This window comes from Nanorana parkeri, unplaced genomic scaffold (genome assembly GCF_000935625.1).
Source record: "Nanorana parkeri isolate BGI_ZX_2015 unplaced genomic scaffold, ASM93562v1 scaffold2, whole genome shotgun sequence".
Classification (NCBI taxonomy): Eukaryota; Metazoa; Chordata; class Amphibia; order Anura; family Dicroglossidae; genus Nanorana; species Nanorana parkeri.
Window position 1 is genome coordinate 1,959,086 of NW_017306270.1, and position 25,272 is coordinate 1,984,357.

Sequence of the window (25,272 nt, forward strand, 5' to 3'; positions counted from 1 at the left end):
TACACGCATCTAGCGGCTACAGAGGCTACACGCATCTAGCGGCTACAGAGGCTACACGCATCTAGCGGCTACAGAGGCTACACGCATCTAGCGGCTACAGAGGCTACACGCATCTAGCGGCTACAGGGGCTACACGCATCTAGCGGCTACAGGGGCTACACGCATCTAGCGGCTACAGGGGCTACACGCATCTAGCGGCTACAGGCATCTAGCGGCTACAGGCATCTAGCGGCTACAGGCATCTAGCGGCTACAGGCATCTAGCGGCTACAGGCATCTAGCGGCTACAGGCATCTAGCGGCTACAGGCATCTAGCGGCTACAGGCATCTAGCGGCTACAGGCATCTAGCGGCTACAGGCATCTAGCGGCTACAGGCATCTAGCGGCTACAGGCATCTAGAGGCTACAGGCATCTAGCGGCTATAGAGGCTACACGCTTTTTTTTTTTTTGAAGGACAACTATGGGATGACTGAAATTCGTAAATTCGGAAGCATCGAAATCTGAATTGCAATGCTTCCGAATGTATCCGAAATACGAAATTCCGTTGACGAATTTCGGATCCGAATTTAGTTGAAATGGTAACTAATCTTACCCCTGTGACTGAGGTTTTTTTTTTTTTAAATCTGAAATACGAAATTCCGTTAAACGAATTTCGGATCTGAATTTTGTTAACGATATTTCGTGCCTGTAATGCAACCCTCAGCAGCAGAAGAAAACCTCTGATTGGTCAACCAAACAGTCACGTTTCCATTGTAACGGAATTTCGTATTTCGGATTAAAAAAAAAAACTACCATCGACTCCAATATTAACAAAGTTATTTTTGCTTTTTAACTTCATCATAACGAATGTTCGTAACGTTACGAAAAAGTTACGAAACTAACGAAAATTCATATTTCGTACGAATCCGAATGGAGTTTAGTACACTAAATACGAAATAACGGATATTCCGAAACGAAACAAATTTTTTGACGGCGCACAAGTCTAGCATATAGCGGGCAATAGCCTGATATATGCTGAGCTTTGGGTCACAGGAGGACATTAGTGACTCTAAGGAGAACTTTGGCCATAAATGTTTCGCCCATAGTTCTCTACTAACTCTCAAGATCAATGTACTGATGTAAAGAATCATTGTGCCACTCAAGTAATTCTTCTCTGCTATAACTGGGGAATGCTGTGTTTTTTTTTTTTTCCTCATCAGGAAGAAAGGTTTCGACGTAAAATGGATTGATGATGCACATGCCCTTGGTGTGTTCGCCAGTCCAATCGCAGGTATAGCAGGCTTTATTTTTTATTTAGGACCTAAATCTTCATGTTTCTTTCTACATTTTGGCTTGGCAAAACAAAGTTGTCCTAAGCACTGGGCGGCTTATGTATATCGTATACGCCAGACCTTTCTTGGGCATTAAAGGAGAACTATGAGGTGAGTGATTTTCACTCATCCTCATAGTTCTAGCCGACCTGTGACAATGAGACTGCCACAGGTCGGCTCAGTAGATCAGGAGGTGAGCGAACACATACCGGCGCTCGCTCACTTCTCAATCCTGTCGCTGCAGAGAGCCGTGACAGGGGAGTGGCTGGATTCCCCCCTCCCCGCTCCGATCTTCCAGCGCTGACTGGCGGAACGGACGGGGGAGGGGGCGGGTACAGCTGGCTCTGCCTCTAGATAGGCAGAGCCAGCTGTCACTAACGCTGCTGGGCGGATCCAGACATAATTGTCAGGATCCGTTTCAGCTGCGGCGTCTCAGTATACCGCGAGCTGTAGCTCGCGGTATACTGAGCTTTGGGCGACTGGAGGACGCTAGTTTGTGTCCTCCCGTTACCCTTAGGAGAACTATGGGGAAAACGCTAACCCCATAGTTCTCCTTTTAGATTCAGCCGGTCATTGTGTAAGAATTTGTTCATTATATTTTTGCAAGTTTTATTTTATGGTTAATAAAGTGACAAAATATATGGTTTGTCCAATCTCCTTTAGAGTAACAAACAACTGTACAGTGCAAAGGTCCCTCCTAACTGGATATAAATTGAATGGATTGATTTAGTAGCCTCTTGTACTACAAAGCTACAGCTAAATCAAGATCCACAGATTGTACAATCCGATTGTAACATGCTTGGCCAGCAGCTTTACTTGTATAGTTCTACTTTGTCTTTGACTGACGCTGGTGCTGTGCCTTGGCATTTTTAGCTTTAACAGCTATGCCCTATACAGTGTCTGATGTAATGCTCATAGCACTTGCTGTCTCCTGGCTCCTGAAAGTGCATAACAGCATCAAATCGCGGGCTTCCGGTTCCGGCTCCCATGTAACTGGCGGCTGGGAGACAGCGCTCCGTCCACAGCACTTAAACGGCTTATAAATACCGGCCAGCGGCACACTCACCCATAGCCCCGAGCGGGTTGAGAGGCTCTAGGGGTCCATATGGATCGGTTCCTGGAAACCAGAAACGTAACCAAGTTCTGCGTCAGCTCTGCAGACTGCGCGCAGACGTTGCTCTGTTGCAAGAGACACACTTGAGGGAGGACGACTTCCATAGAATGCGTAAAACTTGGGTGGGGGAAGTGTTTGGGTCGGCGTCAGACGGCAGAAGGGCAGGGGTGATAATCTTAATGCATAAAAGTCTTCAGTACACTGTCTTGAGCATAAATTTTTATGACCATCATTTTCTCGGACCTTTTGCTATCTAAAGCTGGTCATACACCTATAGATTTTCTGCAGAGTTTCTATGGTCCGATGGAGAAAGTGCAACAGATTCCTCCCATCTACGCTAAATTGTGTGTATCGAGCAATCTCCCGCTGGGCCAAGCTTCAGTATCTGCTGACTGTCAAAATACCTGAACATTGCCTGCATCCATTCAGATTGTTCAGGCATTTTGGCAGCCAGCGGGCCGACTAGCAAGATACTGAAGCTTGGCCCAGTGGGGAGATTCCTCCATCCACACAGTTTAGCGCAGATGGGGGAATCTGTTGCACTTTTTCCATCTGACCATAGAAAATCTGCAGATAATCTATAGGTGTATGGCCAGCTTTGTGACAGCAAGTCTTCTTATAGTAGCTGCGGGCAATCAAGATGGTCAGTGGGCATGTCGGCATGGCTGATTTAAAGCACACCGTGTGTGTATACACACACACACACCGTTCCAGCATGGATTTGCTTCATGGGACTGGCTGGCTCACCAGGTAGGACATTATATAAATAAAAATAACATGCAATAGTAGGGAAAAAGTTGGCAGTTGCGGACTTTCACTATTAATGTTTACAGGAATATTCAATACTACAATTGCAGCACACACTGCCTCTGCTCTTCTCACACAATGTGTTGGTAGAGTCCCATAATATTGGATTAAAAACATGCACCAATTACTGTATTCCTTGCTTTGTTTATTGTATTTTTTGTACATAGACATTTTTAGGGTGTGACCTCTGACTTTAATGGTTTTCCTTCTGTCCCACAGCCCGTGATGCATTAACATTTAAAAATCCTATGCTAAAGGTACGTCCACTATCACAGGCCACCCGAGCATCCAGAGCCAAAGCCCGAGCTTGTGCTGGTAAGATGATTTCAAGTGTTGTTTGCCTTATTAAAGCATAAGTTGACCCTTGTTTTGTTTACTGCATACAGGGTTAGACAGATTCCTGCAGCCAATGGGTAACAAGCAGTTAAGATGCAAAATCTGGGCTTAGGAGGGCATACCACATAGTTAGAAACAGAGGCCAACTTGATGCTGATTGGCATGTAGCCAGCCTCCCGGCCAATCAGGGAGGCGGGTCATTACTTGCCGCCCAGCTTCCTGATCTCACTGGAAGCTGGCTCAATGTTCCCCCTATGGCACTGGAAATCTTCCTCTGACCAGAAGTTCCGGTATCGGGGAAGGTATCGGAGCATTTTGGCGAGTACAAGTACTTGCCCAAATACTCGGTATCGGCACCGATACTAGTATCGGAATCTGTGCACTTGTAGAGGTAATTGGGGGAGGGGACCTTTTTAATGTCACTTTAAGGTGCGTTGCTGCATACAAATGAATACGCTGCATAACGCACCAAGAAAGGTGCTTGAGCTGTTTTTAATGCAGTGCACCACAACGCCTGGTAATGTGTTTCCAAGTGTTGTGGGCTGCAACGCATGCGGGTTAGCAAGGTGCATTGGGTAGCCATAAGGAATGAAGAGCTAGCTAGAAGTTGGTTGGTTTTACTTCACTTGTTTTAAGTAAGAAACCCAGACTGGGGGGAGTATTGAATACAAGAGATGGTGGACAGCTACCGGTAGCATTTTCTGGAGGAGGTCAGCTTTAGCAACCTACACGCTCCTGTCAGCACAGGTTTCCTTCAAGCTTATGAGCCATTGCATGAATCGTTCTTTGTACTACTTCCAGACACGCCATCTATTAATACTTCATAATCCGAGTGGTCAGTTTCCTTCAAATCCAAATGTCCCTAAAATATTACTGCAAGTAGTCATGCTTTTTGCCTTTCTGCGCACAGTGCGTGGTGTTTTGTCAGGTGCAATGTGTGGAAATGAAGGAGATTCAATGACCTTCACAGGGAGCTGACTGTTTAAGGAAGAACTCCTGTTAAAAATGTTAACCCTTGCAGTGGGACTACCTCCACACTGCAAGGGTTAAGTGCTCGATTTTTTTCCCCCCCTGGACTTCTTTAAATTAGCATCCCTTCGGAGTCTTTTTGGAGATTGTTGATCGCGTGTTGCTTTGCCTTTTGATATTATGCTCGTTAGCAGAAGCTGAAAAATGTTTATCTAGTTTTTCCTTTTTAAATAAAAGGTCACAAATAATTCCGGATAGGACAGTTTAAAGTGCATGTCTAGGCAAAATAAAATGCATGTTCAGCACATCTCTGCAATACATGCACATTTCCCCTTGACTTTTCTCTTTTTAAAAATGCTGCAAATACAGAAAAATACCCATTTGTCTGCCAGAAATCCAGTGAGCTCCTGACTTCTGTTGTCTGCTGACAGTGCTGCCTCTGCTGCACTGAAATCTGTAGCAGTGCTGGCAACCCTGTCTAAGTTCTCACCTGCTGGAGTACAGAACACATCTCTACTTATCTCTACAACTTAAGGCAGGGAAGACAACACACCAGTGACAGTGCGTTGCGGCCTGATTCTGGCCAGAACGCATTGCCTTGCGACCGGCTCACTATGTTGTGGGGCAGGATGGAGCGTGGTGGATCATTGAAGTGAATGGCACCGTAGCCACGCCCTCTGACCGCAATGCGATCGGCCGCATGGGAACGTAAGGCACATCATGCCTGCGGTCCGGTCCGAACAAAATGCTGCGAGCCCTATTTTGTTCAGACTGGACCGGACCGCAGGCATAATGTGCCTTACGTTCCCGTGCGGCTGATCGCATTGTGGTCAGAGGGCGTGGCTACGGTGCCATTCACTTCAATGGACCACCACGCCCCCTCCTGCCCCACAACATAGTGAGCAGGCCGCGATGCGATGAAGTGCGTTCCGGCCAGAAACTGGCCGGAACGCACTATTTCTGGTGTGACTGAGGCCTTAGGATTTCAGTGCAGCATTGTCAGCACATTACAGGAAATTGGAGCACACTGGATTTCTGGCAGATCCTGCACACAGGAGTTGCATCCTTGAGGTGCCATAAATGAGTTTGTATGGTGCGTGGCTCTTGCACTGTACACAAAAACAAACATTCTCCCCCTCTCTGCTGGGCTGATTCCCATCCCACCTTCCTGTACCCCTTCCGGCAACATTGTCCCTAAAGTAAAACTGCATTTGCAATAAACATGATACATTAGTTCTTGTGCTGGTGCCTTTTAAAGCTTCAAGGCTGTTCACATCAGTGCGTTGTGCTATCTTGCTGTATTCACGTGTTAGCAGTTGCGTTAAGACGGCCTATTCACTTTGATTGTGCTGCTAACGCGCATAAAGTGGCCATGTATCATGCTTTCCTCAACATATTGTACCACAATGCACAGATGGTTCACATCCGTGTGGTTCTGTGCACTATCATGCAAATATGCTATGCTGGGCTGCTTGGGTACATTGGGGTGCTGTTAAAAAGGAATGTTAGGCAATGCACCACACCCAGAACACAGCGCCATTGAGTGGTCAGGGAAGACTGGTGTGCATGGCTCGTTTAGAACCATGGCCACCATTGACATCAAAGTTCTCAAACTATCAATTTAGAACCTGTTGGAATTGTTTCCATCACGGTGGTCACATGTAGACTTGGTAGAGGTAATTGGGAGAAGGGGGGACCTTTTTAATGTCACTTTAAGGTGCGTTGAAGCATACAAATGAATACGCTGCATTACGCACCAAATAAGTTACATGAGATATTTTTTCTAACTCGGTGCACCACAATGCCTGGTAGTGCGATTCCAAGTGTTGTGGGCTGCAATGCATGCTGGTTAGCAAGGTGCATTGGGTAGCCATTAGGAATGAAGAGCTAGCTAGAAGTCGGATGGTTTTATTTGGTGCTGTTGAAAAGGAATGTTGAGCATTGCACTACACTCAGGACACAGCGCCATTGAGTGGTCAGGAAATAATGGTGTGCATGGCTTGTTTAGGACCATGGTGGTCACCATTGACATTGTCAAACTATCAATTTGGAACCTGTTGGCATGGTTTCCATCATGGTGGTGTGCATGGCTCGTTTAGGACCATGGTCATAAAAAGCAATGTTAGGCAATGCACCACACGGTTTTATGTGTTACCAGGAAAATAAAATAGCAAAAACAAAAAGATTGAATTTGCTCCATTAATACTGGATTGCTTGTGATTCCATTGTGGGTGTTTAACACTCGCTGGTCAGATGCAGCAATTTCTGTACGTCGGCTTTTAGCAGCACTTTAAGTCGAGGGTGTAATGTTACACCGAGGACAGAACAAGAATTCTCCGGTGGCTCAGCATCTGTGAACTTTTCTTTATCATCTCTTTTTCAAACCCAAAGCTCTTTCCGTGGAACGGTGATCTTGACCTGATGGTGTCTTTCTCTTGGGGAACGCAAAATATCATTTTTTTATTTATTTTTTTACAAGCCTTGTAACTTCAGGCTGCTTTTGGAAAATACCATGAGAGCAGAATATTTGCATTTCCAGAGAACTTTCACATGAGCACAGAATACAATTTCACAAATTAGAATCTTTGCACTTGGGTACCTTTCCTACAGGTAAAATGCTAATTATTATTATACAGGATTTATATAGCGCCAACAGTTAGTTCAGCGCTTTACAATATGCGTTGCCTAGGTACATTGGGGTGCTATTCAATAGGAATGTCATGCAATGCAGTAACGTCAAGATAATAAAATGCCAATAGCGTTAAAAACAATATCTAATGCTATTTGCCGCATTGATATCGGTATGCTAAAGATTCCATTTTTGTTGTTTAACACTTACAGGACCCTTTTTTTTCCCTTTGTATTGGGGTGCTGTTCACAATAAATGCCAAGATAATAAAATGTTCAGACAGATAAAAGTGATTTGCTCCTTTGGTAATAGGTTGGTAATGGGTTTAACACTTGCAGGACTTTTTTTTTTTTTACATTGGGGTCCAATACACAATGAATGTCATGCAATGCATCACACTGTGTTAAAGCGGACCTTCTACCCATATCTATAAAATAACAGCAAACACACCTTTTAGAAATGTTTAGCAATGACAATCTACACACAGATACTTCTAGATAATTGCCGGCTTTGTGTTCTTTGCATATCTTATTTCTCTTTTCTTCCCCAGTCTTCTGACAGTGGCCAGGTTAACTAAGGGCAGATTACTAGCTCTCCTTTCACTTCCTGGATTTCTGGCACACGTGACTAGGACATGTGACCATGCACATCATCTCAGGGGAGCAAAATGCCTTTCCCTGAGACCCTATAAAATTATAGATGAGATTTCCCAGCAATGCTCTGGTGAGTTGATGATGAAAACAAGCTTCAAACAAAAGCTTAATCTTTTTCCCACACCAAGTGTCCACGACAGAACTCCCCTCTGGGATGCGCACTCACCAGACCCACGGTGTTTGTAGGCAAACGAGATAAGAAGCCAATAAGTAGTCCCAGCAGCCGTCTCGGCGTCACATGGATCAGTATTTAGCAAAAAGAAAAAACTCCTCATAGTGTAATCGACATCAACATTTATTTTAAAAAAAAGTAGTCACTTACAGTTAAAAACGATCCCAGTGTGCATTGCTTTGGCAAACTGAAGTCTTTTTGCCCTTTCAAAGCAGGAAGTGAATGCTCTGCAAGTGTAAGTATTTCAAAGTCGCAGCATTTTGCACCTGACATGGCTGTTATTAACCCTTTCGCTGCCAAGGCCTTTTTTTTTGTTTTTTGCACACACGATGTAATCCACATTTTAAACCTGAAAATTAATTCAAACCCCCAAAATGTATATTTTCTGAAAGCCAACATCCTGTAGCATAAAATGATGGCAGTTGCAAATTTTTATGTTGCAAGATATCGGCTTAACTCTTTATCAAACCCAGAAATGTAGTGAAAAATGCACTTAAGTAAATGTTGGTGCCCCAAAACACAATAAAATACACATGTTGCTTTGGGAAATATAAATGATGAGGTTACAACGAGTAAATAGATATCCAACATGCCCGGTCAAAAAATTGTGTGTATCCGTGAAACGGCAACAAAATTCGGTACCCCAAAAAGTCCACAGATGACGCTTTTAAAAGCCCCCACAGGTCATCAGTTTAGAGATGTGGGTAAATATTGGTTCTAGAATTATTGCTCTAACTCTGGCATGCACGGCGATACCCGACGTGTAGCGCGATCTACGTTTTCGTACGTAGGCGCCCCTGATGCGCGTTTGCTTGATTGCGCTGGCGGGGGACTTTAAAAAAGTTTTATTTTTACATTTATTCTATTTTATTTTTTAGAGCAGTGTGGGGGCTTTGTTTTTGTTTTTTTACTTTTTCTACTTTACTTTAATTGCTATCACATAGAGGGGCTTACATGCCCCCCCCCCCCAAGGTGATACTGGGTGTCCAAAACACCCCCAGGGTCACCTTTAGTGCAGATCGCACTTCAATAGCTTGATGCTGGGCTTCAGGAGCCGATCAATGACAGCTCAGGGAACTGAAGCGATGCAATCCGCGTCGCTGCCGGTCCCATAGAATGGGGAGGAGATCGGTGAACAGATGTCCACCTCTCTCTTTCCCGCCGACACCCGATATGCCAGTCCAAGGCCCCCAGGAGGGGAAGCGGAGCCCGGGAAACATGGCGGGTGGGTGACAGATACTTTACCGGCCCATGGAAGTGACTTGGAGGCAGCTGAGCCTCCAAAATGGCTTCTATTGTAAAGCCGGCTTTACAAAGGTAAACAGCAGAGTTGGCCGCTGGGAGTCGGTTTACGTTGCAGTAACGCCCAGATTCAATGCCTATAGATGTAATTTGCTCCATTGTTTTCTGGTTTGCTAATGATTCCATTGTGGCCGTTTGACACTTACAGGACTTTCTTTTTTTCTGTACCGGTCAGGTCAGATGCAGCAATTTTTATAAGTCTGCTTTTTGCAGCTTTTAATGTTGAGGGAAATATTACACCGAGGATATAACAGGAATTCTCCGGTGGCTCAGCATTTGTGAACTTTCCGTGGAACAGTGATCTTGACCCGACAGTGTCCTGCTCTTGGGGAACGCTAAAATATCATTTTCTTAACAAGCTTTGCTATCTTCAGGCTGCCTTTTGGAATACAGAGAAAAGCAGAAAATTAAAATTTTTCTAAAAAAATTCACATGTGCACAGAACACAATTTCACAAATTAGATGCTTTTCACTCCGATAGATCTGTACAGGTGTTGAATTGGTACAAGAACTAAAATCTTTGTAGATTTAATAAAAACACCTAAAGAAATGAAATAACCCAGATTTTGAACTGTGGGAAAATTCCCCTTGTGTGCTCGTATCTCTTCAGGACTTCAGTGGTGACATCTCTGTACTCTGAATTCAAATGTTTACCCATCCATGCTGTCATCATAAGATGATTTTGAGGACAAAGTCTCTCCTGTATCCAGGCAAAACATAGAAGCTGCAGGATGTGGGATAGAACCCACCTGGTTGCTGACCTGGAAGGGTGTCAAGCATTATCTAGTTCTTTTCCCCCCAAACTGTCCATGGCCCATCCCTTTCATTCATTTGATGACAGTTATTTTAATCATGGAGGCTAAGCATCCCACGTGGGCATTACCTAGGGCAGGGGTAGGCCACCTTGGCTCTCCAGCTGTGCTGAAACCACAAATCCCATCATGCTTCTGCTCTGGGAGTCATGCCTTTGGCTTGCAATGCTTTATGGGATTTTTAGTTTCAGGACAGCTGGAGAGCCAAGGTTGCCTACCCCCAGACCTAGGGTGATCTGCATTCAGTCTCCTGCAAACTGACACCCATCCATGAATGCGTTTTGATATTTGCATAGCTCCTCCCAAGAGCAAGACCACTTCTTGCATCAAGGCTGAGGGTATTGAGATGAGTACTGAGGCGGGGTCCTATGATGTACAGCATTGTAACAGCCAGGAAACTAGCATTCTCATAAGAGGTCATCAGTGGCAGCCCCTGCATGGAAGGTGTTCTTTAAACTTCTGTGCAAAACCCAACCCCAGATCTCGTATGGTCTAAGAGGACTAACCCCAGATCTCGTATGGTCTAAGAGGACTAACTAGGACTGGTAATGATTAAAATTTTCGTGTTCGATTAATTATAATGCACATACAGATCCAACTACATTGGCCTATACACATACAGCACAGCAATGAAGTAATACAATGAACTAGGATCACACTAATCCAGCACGTTATTAATCTCACGTGCCCCACTCAATATGGCCGCCGCTTGAGTGGGGCAACTCAGAATAATAACGTGCTGGATTAGTGTGATCCTAGTTCATTTTATTACTTCATTGCTGTGCTGTATGTGTATAGGCCAATGCCTTGGAGTTTGGTCCACACTTGTGGGCACACTGACCAGCTGGGAAGATTGTAGAAGAAAGGTTTGAAGTCAATTGGCAGACTGCACAGTGATGTTCCCTTTTACAAGTATAACCTATTTAAAAATTGATAGGGCAGAACAAGTTTCTTGGGCAAACTCACCGGCCCAAGTGGCTTCGTCGGCTAACAAAGGGAAGGGGGGAGGAGTTCGGTGACGATGTCCGTGACGTCACCGAATCTCCGACGGGACTCCCGGAAGCCGGCGGAGAGGTGAGTTTTTTCGTTAGCGATCAAAAGCATTTTAATCGATCAAAAATTTTAACGATTAATCAAGGAATTAATCGTTAATTTCCACAGCTCTAGTACTAACCCCAGATCTCGTATGGTCTAAGGCTGGGCACACACCTTACAACCATCGCAAGACTTTTGTCTTGCGATGGTTGTAAGGTAATTAAAAAAACGTGCAATGTGCCTATCTTGGACAGGCGGATCGTACTTGTGGTGATCGCAATGTCGAAAGGGCAGTGTGCGCTTTTATCTTGCGAGCATGCCACAAACCAGCCGAACATCGTACGATGGTCGGCTGGTTTTTTTGGGGGGTTTTTTTTTCCAGGTCGGCTGGTTTTCAAACATGTTCCTAAGGTAAAAGTCGTGCGACCTTCCAGTAGCAGAGGTCACACGGCTCCCACACACCTTACGATAATCGTACGATTGTGGGATTTCCCACGATTATCGTAAGGTGTGTGGGCACCTTTACAGTACTAACCCGAGATCACGTATGTTCTATGAGTACTACTACTAACCTTTGTATAGTTTTTCTTTAAGTTCTCCCCACACCCCTGAGTGCTGCCCACTAGGTCAAATTCTTCTTCAGCCCTAAACCTGAGTATGACCCCACTCAGTCATACTCCGAGCAACTCTTTGAGGCCAACATAAGGACCCAGTTGGAAGCTCTGTGGACAGTAGACAGAGTTTGGAATAAACCAAGTATTTATTACATACTTGCTGTGGAGCTTGTTAAATGTCTCCCCTTTGGGAGCAGCTCAATAAGGTTACTAATGTTAATATATGTTCTCTTGCAGATTATACAAATTTAACAAGGTTTCCTGATTAGCTCTACGTTATCTGTAATATGCGGTTAGTTTATTAAAAGTGTTTAAACAGTGATTCCACTTGCGTCTCGACAGGGCGGCTGCTGGAGCAGAATTTTATTGCTTTAAAGACCTTAAATGACCTTTTTGTATTGAAAAACTTTGTTATAGGTTAAATAGTATTGCCCTTTTCTTCCGTCTCCGAATTCCTCTGTTTCCATTGTTCTGACCATTTTTTTTCTTCCTGGCTCTCAGCATGACCTAATTATCATTCACTCATCGTGGGATTCATAATTATCATTTCTTAACGAAACAAGTTTTTCATCAGGCAGCACATTCCGCCTGCAATTATCTCAAGTGTTACAATAATTGCATGATGTTAGATGGGGTTTTTTTTTTATTGGTCAAGGAAGGAGGATTACAAAGTTCTGTTTTGGTCTGCTGCCAGGGGATAGAATATATGCTACAGAGAGGCAACATCCCTGCTTTCCCGGGATAAAGTCTTGCACCTCCTCAATGTCATTATTGTACCGAGTTCTGCACTTTTATGATTCTTTTGTTCTTGTGTGACTTAGACTTTCTGCAGCCTGCTAAAGACCGTCCAGAAACATCTGCGGTTCTTGCAAGGAGACTGGTGATTAGTGCCTTGGGAGTGCGGAGTACCCAGAGCCGAGCTGAAAGGGAGGCAGAGCGCAAGAAGCTACAGGAAGCCAAAGGTGAGAGGAAGCAATTAGGTTGTAGAGTCTTCTGTTCTCTAGAATTCTGTTGTTAACAGCTGCTGAGTCTGTCAAGCTGCATTAAGTGTCACAATCTTCACGCTGCATATGCACACGCTACTTATCACTCCTCGCTGGCTGGAGATGAGCAAGGCTTATGTCTGAACGCAATTGTTTTGCTCATGTCCTGCTCGTATACCGGGTGCATTTATCATAATTGTATGTTGTTTGTACTGCTGTCCATATGGATATATGCTTTAAAGCCATTTAATTTCCTACTTAAAGGAGAACTATGGGGTTAAGTCTTTTCCCCATAGTTCTCCTTAGGGTAACGGGAGGACACAAACTAGCGTCCTCCCGTCACCCTAGGCTCAGTATACCGCGAGCTGTAGCTGTATACTGAGACGCTGAAGCGGATCCCGACAATTATGCCGGGATCCGTCAATTGGGGGGTTTTGATAATCAAAATATATTGCAAACGCAAATCAGATGTGTTTCCTGTAGCAGGTAGTTTGGTGCCTGCATTTGTTTATTATCAGCATTAGAAATTGACAATTTATATACAGACCCCTGAAACCTGTAAAAATGTTTTTTTTCCCCTACCGAAGTATCCGAATTGCCTTTTAAAGCTCAACTCTTGGAACTAAGCAAACCCCTTGCAGTGGAAATTTCCCTGTACTATTACTTTTCCTCCAGGGTACTAGTAAAAAGCAGTTATTACTTATCCTATACCAGTGGTGGCGAACCTTGGCACTCCAGCTGTTCCAAAACTACAAATCCCAACATGCACCTGCCTCTGGGAGTTATGTCTGAGCCTTGCAATGCCTCATGGGACTTGTAGTTCCAAAACAGCTGGAGTGCCAAGGTTCGCCACCACTGTTACCTTGCTCCTGCAGGCCCCTCCTTCCATATGACTAGCCTTCTGAAGCCTCTACTCTTCGGTGCTCCGCATGGCAGTTGCAGCTGTGAGGTCATCACGTACAATGCAGGACAAACAGCCCTGCATTGTAAGTGAGGTCACTGAGGGCCCATCCACAACCTGGCAGGTCGGACAGAACAGAAAAGCGCTGGCTGCTGGAGGAGCAAGGGGTAAAATCTTGTATGGTCTAAGAGGACTAACCCCAGATCTCGTATGGTCTAAGACAGTGAAGGACTAACTGGGACTGGTAATGATTAAAATTTTTGTGTTCAATTAATTTTGATTAATTATAATGCACATACAGATCCAACTACATTGGCCTATACACAATGAATAAGTAATGCAATGAACTAGGATCACACTAATCCAGCACGTTATTAATCTCACGTGCCCCACTCAATACGGCCGTCACTTGAGTGGGGCAACTCAGAATAATAACGTGCTGGATTAGTGTGATCCTAGTTCATTTTATTACTTCATTGCTGTGCTGTACTATAGGCAAAAACAAGGTTTTAATCCTTGCAGTATGAGGAGAGCCCTGCTGCAAGGGTAGTATTTTGCGTTCCCCAGAGTTCAGCTGTAGATTGTGAGAAATTTAGAAATGGAGGCTGTCATTACTGACCCTTCCTACTGCTAGCTCTCATGCCAGTTATCTGGTTTCAGTATTTTGAAGCCAAACTCCAGACAGATATAAAAGACACGGCTTTAATGAAGCTCTGTATTCATTAATCATTTAAAGGGTTTCTAAACCCTCCGGTTTTTTTTTTTGCATATATCTACTGCTAGCAAGCAGAAGATGTATGCAAAAAGTTATAAAAAAAACAACTTTACCACGTCTTTGCTCCCGCCCGAAAAGCCAAAACTGTTTGGGCGGCCGCAAAGCATCTTGGGGCGGGAGTTCAGATTTTCAGCCGGGAGTCGAGACGTAAGGTAAGTCTATGGACGCGTGCACCCGCATGCAGAGACCGTGGGACAGGAAGTGCCAGCAAGGACAAATGAGTCAGCGCTGGATCGGACACCCGCCGCAGCGCTGGAGAGAAGGCTTAAAAGGACTGGAAAGAAGAGGAAGATCGGATTAAGAGACATCATTTAAGGTAAGTGCTGACATTAACATTGGGGCGAGGGAAAAAATTTTTTGACTTTAATGTCACTTTAATTTTGGTTTTCGTTAAAAAGAGACATATTGGGAAAGTAAAATGTACTCTTACCAATACTTGGGCGCCAACATGTAACACAGCAGCTGTCATACACTGACTCTATAGATCAAGAACTGAGCGAACATAAACTGCTGATCGCGCAGCTCACAGCCTTCTCCCTGCAGAGAGCGGTGACTGTCAGTCATCACTCCCTGCAGGGATTCCCCCCCTCCGTTCCACCAGCACTCATTGTTGGTGGCGGGCTTAGCTGGCTCTAGCTCTAGAGAGGCAGAGCCAGCTGTCGATCAGGCAACAGGGTGGATCCCGACAATATTGTTGGGATCTTTCCTGACTACAGCACGGCTGTGCACCGTCAGCGAATAGCAGACGGTAGCCCGCTAGATGCTGACTTTGAGTCACAGGAGTGTATTAGTCAGTGTACCCCTTTAACCCAAAAGAGGACTAAAGCAAAAAAAAAAAAAAAAAAGTTTGGCTTTAGTTCTATAAGTATTATCCTAATTTGGTACCATCTTTTTACCCTATAGAAAGTACTCTGGAGAGGGTGAGACAGGACTGGGAGCCAATCATGTGTGCTGCATGAAAATGTGTTTAAGAAGGAGAATGTTTATAGGAGGAGAGCGTGCTTATGCACAGTTCAGTGTACATTGTCATTAGGAAGGCAAACTCTGCTCTTTTCTATTTTAATGTCCATACTTTAATGTCTATAAAGTTTTAAATCTCATAGCTCAACCAGTGTCAATGCTGTATATAAGAAGTAAAAATAAACCTTTCATACATTTACTTGAGTTGGAATGTATCTTCATGCAGCTCACTTCCTCAGGAAAGCCTAGAAATACAGATGTCATGCGAGGACAAACTAAGTGAATAAATCGGGGACATGGAGGTAAAATATAAGCAGGAGTAAAGGTTTAAAAGGATGTCACCAGCAAACCAATCCAGCCCTCTCTAGAGCGTCAGATGTTTTTATCCCACTTTGTGAGTCTTTGTGTTGTTTTCTGGCACCTCAAGCACAGAAATTGCAGCACTGGAAGACCCCAAGAGTTGTTGGAAACAGTCAAGTGTTTTAATGCTCCGGCATCTACAAAAAAAATTTTTTAACAGTGAACTTAACATCTCTGGACAATTTAATTGACATGACTGAAATTCCACTTTGTCTTCAGGGAAATCTGTACCTGTAAGTACAGCTTTTACCTTCCAGGTATGATATTCCAATAATAAAATCAATGAACCATGCAGAAATTCACCTGCTGAACTCTGGAAACGAGAACCTTTCACTACTACCTAATGAGGCAGTGCAGAGAACGACGATGTATTAAATCTGATCACTAGAGATGAACAAATAATGGAAAAATCAAATTTGGCAACAATTTGTTCAATGTGCTCCTGTGATCAGTTTGGCAGTGTTGCTCCCAATTTTTTCAAGGTTTTTAATATTCTTTTACAACATAGCCGCCTACCCCAAAAGGATACAGACTTGGAGTAACGGCATGCAAGCTGGTATTTCCATAACAAGAACGCCCTAATGATGTAGGTCCCTCTGCCCTATTAATACAAGCTGACTTGTGCATAGCAGACAGGCCCCATTTTAAAATGCCGGGCATCCTCATCAGTATCCAGTGGATCCCTCAGGGCCTGTGCCGATGGTATCCATTTCAGTCGCTTCTAAGATAATTTATAATTTATTGACAAGTGCATTTGTCCTGACCTAAATTTGACGTGCTTCAAATGGGTTTTTCGTTCCCATACACTTGTATGAGAATGCAAAACTCAACAAAGGCCCATTTGGCACTGACCCTTACCAATGCACCATGACACAAGACTTTCTCAGCTGTATATAAAACCCTCATTATATTCACCACAGCTATGGTCTGAAGACTACTTCTAGTCATCATTTATAGGTGTACTGTAGGAAAGCTCCAGCATGCCTTATGTGGCTACGGTGTCTAATGTTGTTAGTACTAAGGCTAGCTAGGTGTAGGGAGGGCAGAGGAAGCACAAAACAGTGTTGCTCCCAATTTTTTTAAGGTTTTTAATATGCTTTTATAACATAGCCGCCTACCCCAAAAGGATACAGGGGTGGTTTAATGGGCATGCAAGCTGGTATTTCCAGAACGAGAACACCCTAATGATGTAGGTCCCTCTACCCTATTGATTTAAGCTGACCTGTACATAGCAGACAGGCCCCATTTTAAAATGCCAGGTATCCTCATCAGTATTTACTAGATCCCTCAGGGCCTGTGCTGATGGTATCAGTTTGAGACACTTCTAAGGTCATTTAAAATGAATTGCATTTGTCCTGACCTGAATTTGAACATCTTCAAATGGGTTATTCATTCCCATATACTTGTATTGGAATGTAAAACCCAACAAAGGCCCATTTGGCACTGACCCTTACCAATGCACCATGACACAAGAAGGCTTGTGTCATGGTGCATGTGTGTATATAAAACCCTCATTATATTCAGCTATGGACCGAAGATCTCTTCTAGTCGTCATTTATAGGTGTACTGTAGCAAAGCTCCAGCATGCCTTATGTGGCTATGGTATCTGGTATCTAATATTGTTACTAAGGCTAGCTAGTATTACCCAGGTGAAATGGATATGTAAATATATTCCAATGACTACAATAATATTCACATAAACACCCCTAGATCTGAGGATTCTTAGACAAAAGAAGTAGTTCCATCAGCAATATACATTTATTGGTAGGGTTACATATTTACAAATAACACACAAAACAATATTTACAAAACAATGTACAGGTGTGGTGGAGTTTTACCTCTCAGCTTCTCGCCTGTTCATACTGAATGCCTTTATGTTCCAGGTAAAAAAGAGAGCCCGTGGCTTGCTAACAATACCTTTTAATATATCCTCCTTTCTGTACACTGTCTACCAAATGTACATTGGGCGTAACCTGATTGGAGGATTTAAATGATGTTGTTGTTTACCCCCCATGTGAGATGTGATAAGCAAACAAAACAATAGCTAGGACTTTAAAGCAGACAGATTCACAGTAACACTATTGAGGAACTGAGAGTCGCATAACATGCAGATAGATGCAGTCAAATATATATATTAATTTATCTAATTTAATATATTACACAAGCAAAACTTTATATGGCAACACTAGGTGTTGGGAGTGCGGAGGAAGCACAAAACATTTTACTTTGGCGATTAGGATGTGTAAATCCAAACCAATTCTACCAACACCTTGCTTGTCCACACCTCTTCCCTACCCAATGTGGTTACATAGCTGGTCAGGTATAAAAAGACACATCCATCGAGTTGAACCTATAAGTATAGTAAGAGAGATGCACACCCCAAAGCGGTATGCAGAGTGGTAAGAGTTGTTTTTCAGTAAACTGACACCTATCAACACTGCAAAATGTGGTCACTGAAGTTTTATTCAACCCTGGACATAATGGGGTTAAGCTCCCTGAGGAGTGCACAAGCTGCTTTTCCAGAAAACCTGTCTTGAGAAAAGTGTGGAGGATGCCCCTACACACTCTGAGGCCTCTGTCCTTGGGGATACCACCCCATATCCTGGGTTGGTATTGGTTTCAGTTAGCGCAAGTCAGAACGATCCGAGTTGATTCGTTGCCGTGAGTGACTGAACTTTGCAGATTTCTCTTTGCCTCATCAAATAAACAAGTGTGTTTTTGATGTGAGCATGAATTCCAGACCATGTTTATGAAGGCGTCCTGTTAAATCAAAGAAGCAGCACGCTCTCTGCTCTGGCCTGGATTTGCTGTGCCACAGTTATGAACTTGTAACTGTGATGGTGACATGTGTTGACAAGCTGTGAAACCTTGGCGGAATCAGCTATTCTGAGGAATCGTAAAGGAAATACTGCTCTCCAGTGAATTTATCCTGGATGTTACATGTTTGTTGATTAATATTTAGTGAGGTAGAACAAAGCAGTTGTCATGTCTAACAGATGCTCTTACTAATGTTCTTCCCAGGTGATTACATGCATCTGCTTCATTTTTCCTGATAATGTCCTCCGTAGATGGCACCTTTCTTGATCTGCTTTGTGGTTTGAAAAGTTAATAGACATTCTGAATATCGGGAATACTTTCTTAATAATTGTAACCTATTTTTTCTGACGTTTTTTGACTTTTTGTCACTTAAAGCAGAACTTAAAGTGACATTAAACCCTCCGATTTTTTAACATAAACCAATACTGTAATGTGTGCCTTACCGTAATCCATGGCAGTTTCCCTTCTCTTTGCTGCTCTTCCTTTTTAAATCGTTATCTCTTCTGATCGATTCTCCTAAACAGAGCAAGGTATTTTTTTTCTCTTTTTTTTTTAAACAAACGTTATTGCTTATGTTTTTTCAATGAATAAGTTGTTTATGAAAAAACATAAGCAATAAAGTTTGTTTGAAAAAAAGAGAAAAAAAATACCTTGCTCTGATTAGGAGAATCGATCAGACACGAGCACAGCAGAAAAGAGTAAAACAACGGCACATGCAGGCAGCAGCTGTTGCCAATCTAAAGTGGGCGGGGATGTGGATGTCGGGAGGACGTCATCCTGTAGTCCTTGCTTAGGTCGGGAGCCATGCAACATTCCAGAGAAAAGGCAGTCAGCTGCAAAACGGTTGTTCTCCCCAGCATGAGAAGAGATAAGGATTTAAAAGGAAGAGCAACAAAGAGAAGGGAAACTACCATGGATTACAGTAAGGCGCACGTTACAGTATTGGTTTATGTTAAAAAAAATCTGAGGGTTTAATGTCACGTAAAGCCAAAAATATTAAAAATATTTTATCTTTTTTTATTATCCTATTAAAATATAAAATAACATCAGCTTTTTGTTAAAATAGTTCACTAAGTTCAGAGACTTCCTCTGCAGTACTCAGTCTGATGGCAGGCATTTTATTTATTATAGGTATTTATATAGCGCTGACAATTTACGCAGCACTTTACATAGTTGCACATTCACATCAATCCCTGCCCTCAAGGAGCTTACAATCCCTAAGGTCCCTATCTCACCTCTCTCATACAAACAAGAGCCAATTTAGACAGGAGCCAATTAACCTACCTGGGATTTGTCCTGACTGGGATTTGAACCAAGGAGCCCCAGTGATGGAAGGTAGAAGTGCTAACCACTGCGCCAGCAACTTTAAACCCTCTTCCTCTGAGTCAAGGTTGCCCTTGACCTTCCCCAGCCTGTAACTGGACAGTGAAGGGAGAAGCAGCACAGCAATGAGCTCATCTCTCTGTCACTCTGCTTTCTCTTTCCATCAGCGTGCTCCTTGTCAGTAAATTAGCTGATTTGGCTCCTTGTAGTGCTTCTTCATGTCACACTCCAACGCTACTCTACAGGGACTGCATGGGGCTAATAAACTGTAAACTGTAGTAGGCTTTTCATACAAGACTGGGCCCTTTTTGTTTTCCAAGTACCCCCTGGAACATTTTGCAAATACTCATTGGTAGAACCATTGTAAGGGCACTAACTTTGATAGGGTGACAACGCTGTTCCTTCTGTAGTGAAATTACATTATCATGGTCAACCTTGCTGCTCTTTTAGCTGTTGCTACCTTAGCCCTATTAATAAACAGCCACACCTAGCTCCAACCACAGCCCATTCACATTGCATAACTTAAACATTTTTTACATGTAATAGATAGCCAGAGCCAGCAGGGCCGACTATCAAGGTGCAATAACCACAACAGTTTGATTCCTCCGTCCACACTGTTTAGTGAGAATAGAGGAATCTGTTTGATTAAAAAAATAAAATCTTAACAGTGTATAGCCACCTATTTATACTTATTTATCATAACCCAATAGGCTCACTTCAGGAAAAAGTTTTTGTTTAAACAGTTAACCTTGTGCCTTGTGAACTAAAGGCCATATACTTAATTCATAAACATACACACACTTCCAGAATTTTAACATTGTCATGTGTTTTCTGGAGTAGATATTTTCATTGTTGTTCTCCAGTAGTTAAAGTATTTTGCATGCTGCTTCAAGGAGAGAACCAGCAGATGGCGCTCGCAGAGCTACATGATAACCTTATACATACAGTACACCAACAGCAGTCTAGCAGGTTGCACTCCTTGGCATGCATCATAGAAAAAAAAGCAGAATTCTACTTTAAAGTCTGAATATCAAGTACCAGGATGACTGCAGAATTGCAGTAGATTCTAAGAATATCATTGTAAAACAATTGTGTTTTTCCTTTTTATTCTGTTTTCATTTTTCAACAACATGGGCACATTTTTGCTATTCTTCTTTAGCCCTTTGAACCGCCTGATCGCTTTTATTGGGCTCGGTATGTGCTCCCCTCCAGATCCCTCCTTGTGTACTGACAAAAGCTCCGAACTACAACAGATACTTTCAGGATGGGGAGCTTAAAGGAGAATTATGAGGTGAGTGATTTCCACTCATACTCATAGTTAGAGCCGACCTGTGACAAAGAAGCTGTCACGGGTCTTCTCTTTCGATCGGGAAGTGAGCAGAAACATGCAGCGATCCGCTCACTTCCCGATCGTCTCCCTGCAGTGAGCACTCACAGTATGCCCGCGATATACTGAGCTTTGGGTCACGGGAGGACGCTAGTTTATGTCCTCCTGTGACCCTTAAGAGAACTATGGGGAAAAACACTAAGGCCTGGTTCACACCTGGGCGTTCTGTAGCGCATTCGAACGCTCTGCAAAACGCTTATTTCCTATGGGTATGGTTCATACCTGGGCGTATTACAGGCCGTATGAACGCGCTACAAAACGCCCTACACCGAAAGAAATACAGGAGCTTCTTTGGGGCGTTTTTGTCACTCGTTTCCATTGGGATACAGCCAAGTAGCCCTCGGAAACGCGCGTTTGTCGCAGCGAATCGCTGTAAAAACACGCATATTCGATACACCTAGGTGTGAACCCAGCCTTAGTTCTCTTTTAACTATTTACAAAAATGTATCTTATTTGTGTATCACTCGGCTGTAGATCCTCAAATCATCTCTGAATTGGTGCTGACACTGTCCTTCCTTCTGGAGGGTGGCTACTTTTGTTCCCCATGATCTCTGTGTGTGTTGTAAAGTAGCCACCGCTCCAAGCTCACTCCTGTGATGAACTACAATCATTAGTAAACTAAACGTGAGATTGTAGTCCGTCACAGGAGTGAATTCTGTATCCTTTCAGAGTGCATATGCTCTTTCTTGAATGGGCGGTTTTATTTCTGTGGTAGCATAACTCTGAAATTCCTTGGACAATAAAATCTGCCGTAAAAATTGGATTTCATTTAATTTGTATCTAAATTTGTTTTCAGCACGGCGGCATCTAGAAGCAAAACAGCGTGAAGATGCCTGGGAAGGGAAGTGATGGCATCGCTCTTGGAATACAGCATCTCGAAAAACGGACATTGGTTTTTAAATCCAGAGGATTAAAATTGTATATCTCTTTATTTTTTTTTATAGACTCGACATTGTAAGAGTGTAAGTCGCAAAATTGTAACAAAGTGTTTAGAGAATTGTTCCTTGGACTTCTTGCCAAAGTCTTACTTTTGAAATGTTCTTTTCAAAATGGTTTATTAAAAGGGTCAACACACGTAACATGAATATTTCAGTAGGTTAAAGCTAGACTCTGGACAAAAAAAATCTTTACCCCTGCTTGTTTTTTCTTAGGGGATGATTATATACACGGTGATCATCTTACCTTATTCATGGTTTCCATGGCAGCCGGTACTATCTGCTGCTGTCTTATGTTAATGCCGTGATCAAGGGGTGCTTGGGGATCTTACCTGTGAACTTTGAGCTGGAGATGTATTGGCCAGTAGGAGGGTGATCTTGAAAGCAGAAGTATCTGTTTTGGAGGAAGTTAATCTTTAGCCCACATGTGCTTTCATTGTGTAATTATATAGTTATCATCCCCACATTTGCTTATTTTATGGTTGGTTTTGTCTCATTATATATTTTTGGAAAGTATACCCCTTATCCTGGTGTCAACCTACGTAAAAGGAATTTATGAAGATAAACACATGGGAGCTGCCATGATGGTGCAAGCTTTGCTGTCATGTTTATCCTTTCTTTACAAATGAATAAGCCACCAGAAATATGAAGCCATTGAAATGTTGGCTTCCGTGTTTTGTATTCTGACAAGTTCCTATTGGTCTAGAACTGGAAGCAGAATGCACCTTGAAAACAAAGGTCCTTGAGTTTAAATCTGGAGCAGAGAGACCGAGAAGCTGTGCATTTCCTAATGTTCCCATAAAATGTGTTTATAGTGGAAGGTCTAGTGTAACATTCAAGTGATAAATTACTGACTTTCTAAAGGACTTAATTATCATGAGGAAAACCACTGGAGTGAAAATAGTTCTTCATTCAGGACTCAACCCAGCACCCGCTATGTGACGTGTGCCTGACCTAAAGCAATAAGTTCAGCCGCTCATTTCTCTCCCATCGTTTTTATACGCGTGAAATAACCTTTACGATGAAACATTTCGTGACATGTTTGGTTGTGCGAGTAGCGGAGGACAATTAGACCTGAAATGTAAGTTGATCTTTCGACTTTCACAAGCGATCGAATATATAATGTACGCAAAGGGGTGTACGGAGAAAGCTCATCACCCTATTTGCATAGCTTAATTTTTCGTAATGCCTTGATAGAAGGTGCCTATAAATTTGTCTCGCTCTGGTGTTAGAATTTTTCTTCAGGATCCTTTAAATCAGGAGCTTGCTTTACTAAGCAACTGTTTGCATCTCACCTGACCTCATGACATAACCTGACCACATGGCATAACCCTCAGATGTTTTCAGAAATCAAAGACAAAAAAATTACCTACTTATGTGTTTCTCATTACAAATTTTCAAGTCTTTTACACGTGGAAGAATTGAAAAGATTAGAATAAAAGCTCTGTGTACGGGCAGGCAGTTTCTCCTCTTTGCATGTCATTGTGGCTTATCTGCATCAAGACCAGAACAACTATTGCTACAATAAATCACAAAGCCTCATTCAGACTGGTGGCATGGAGGCAATAAAAACAGACAGTTGATCTCCATTTTTACCCCCCACCTAAAAGCAGCCACCTAGGTTTGTCTACATGCCACGGCTACGACGATTTACACCGCAGCCACTGCGGATTTTAAACCGCTTGTTGCATTTGGCAGGTGGTACTCGCAATCATTAGCCAGTGGGGCTGTCCTGCAACTGTGTGGGTAGGTGGTTGCGGTGAGGTATTGTAATAGAAATTTCCCACAAAGTGTTTTTGGGTTTTTTTAAATGCATTCGGGAGGCAGCAGTATGGCCTCCTGAGCTCCGGGCAGCCAATGCTCTACCGTCCTCTTTAAAGCGATCTGTGGTGGATCGCTTTTCATAGGCTGGTAGAGCTTTGCCTGCACAGAGCTCAGGAGGCCATACTGCTGCCCCCTGAATGCCTTTTTTTTTCTTTTAATACTCAAGTGCAGTGTGTCATGGACTTAAAGTGGTGGCGTGCGGACCCTTGCGTGCCGTGTGTATTGCCATTTTCACTGCGACGCGTTAGCCTGTGAGAGCTCGCATACCTTTAGCGTGCTGATATGAAATATGTCATCTTCAGCCAATCTGCTCACATGTATATACCTACGCATCATGCGACGCCCATTGAGTTGTTGCGTGTGAGCCGATCGGGTGAAGATGGTCTTTCATCTGGTTGCGCTCAGGTAGTCTAGCTCTCACACACTGCATGCGATCGCCTTCACCTTGCTGCTCTGCACGGCTTTGCATGCAGTGTGTCACAGGCTTTAATAAAAAAAGTCTAACTTTTTGATGAACAAATGTCGTTCAGACACATCATGGCTCCTACAGACTTCTTAAGTAGAAAAAAAAGTTGCATAGAAACCGGTCTACTGCAAAATAAAAAAAGCAACAAATGAATGGTAAACCAAAAGGGTTGATTTGGGCCTTGATTTCTGCTCTGCCTCTTGTTTCTTGACAATGCAATAGCTCAGTAGCCAGTAGACGGCCCCACAATGGATTCTTGTTGTGGGGGATGGTTGTAGCTCTGAATTGGAGCGGAATTCATGGTTCAGTTGGTGCACAGGAAATCAATGGAACTTTCAACACATTTGGAAGTCAAGTGATATGTCTGGGGTAAGTAAAGGGAGGACAGAGCACGCAGGAGGAATAGATGAGCCATCACTGATTTGATTGCATCCTCAAGATTTGTCTGCTTTAATCTTACTGTACTACATGGTGAGCCACTACCTCGGAACAAGCATGTCTATATATCCGTTAATAGGAAACCGGATTTTCTCCTGGTGGTTACTACTGGTAACCACCAGGTAGAAGCATCGCAGCCCTGCAGCGCGCACCCTCAAATATGGGTTGGCCGCCCTCCTGCTGCCCTTCTTTTATAGGAAACTCCAGTTTCGTTAGCCTTTTGTGTTATCATTTCAGTTTGCAGCTAGCAGTTGCTTTCCATAACTGCCAAGAAATCTTTTTGTTTCGTTTATTTTATTTTGCAGCAAAATTAACCGTTTGTTGCAGGAATACCAGAATGTTCACCCAGT

General features: G+C 43.2%; 1 protein-coding gene across 1 annotated transcript in view; it reads left to right on the forward strand.

The window, feature by feature from the left end:
* LOC108789588 (coiled-coil domain-containing protein R3HCC1L-like) overlaps nucleotides 1-22,156 on the forward strand; it is a 25,746-nt gene extending 3,590 nt beyond the window's left edge. Inside the window, exons 3-6 of the mRNA XM_018559682.1 lie at nucleotides 1,200-1,270; nucleotides 3,451-3,546; nucleotides 12,575-12,715; nucleotides 22,056-22,156. Coding sequence (XP_018415184.1) covers nucleotides 1,200-1,270; nucleotides 3,451-3,546; nucleotides 12,575-12,715; nucleotides 22,056-22,108 — 361 coding nt within the window. The 3' untranslated portion in view covers nucleotides 22,109-22,156. The remainder of the gene's footprint in view (nucleotides 1-1,199; nucleotides 1,271-3,450; nucleotides 3,547-12,574; nucleotides 12,716-22,055) is intronic.
* The last annotated feature ends 3,116 nt before the right edge of the window (nucleotides 22,157-25,272 follow it).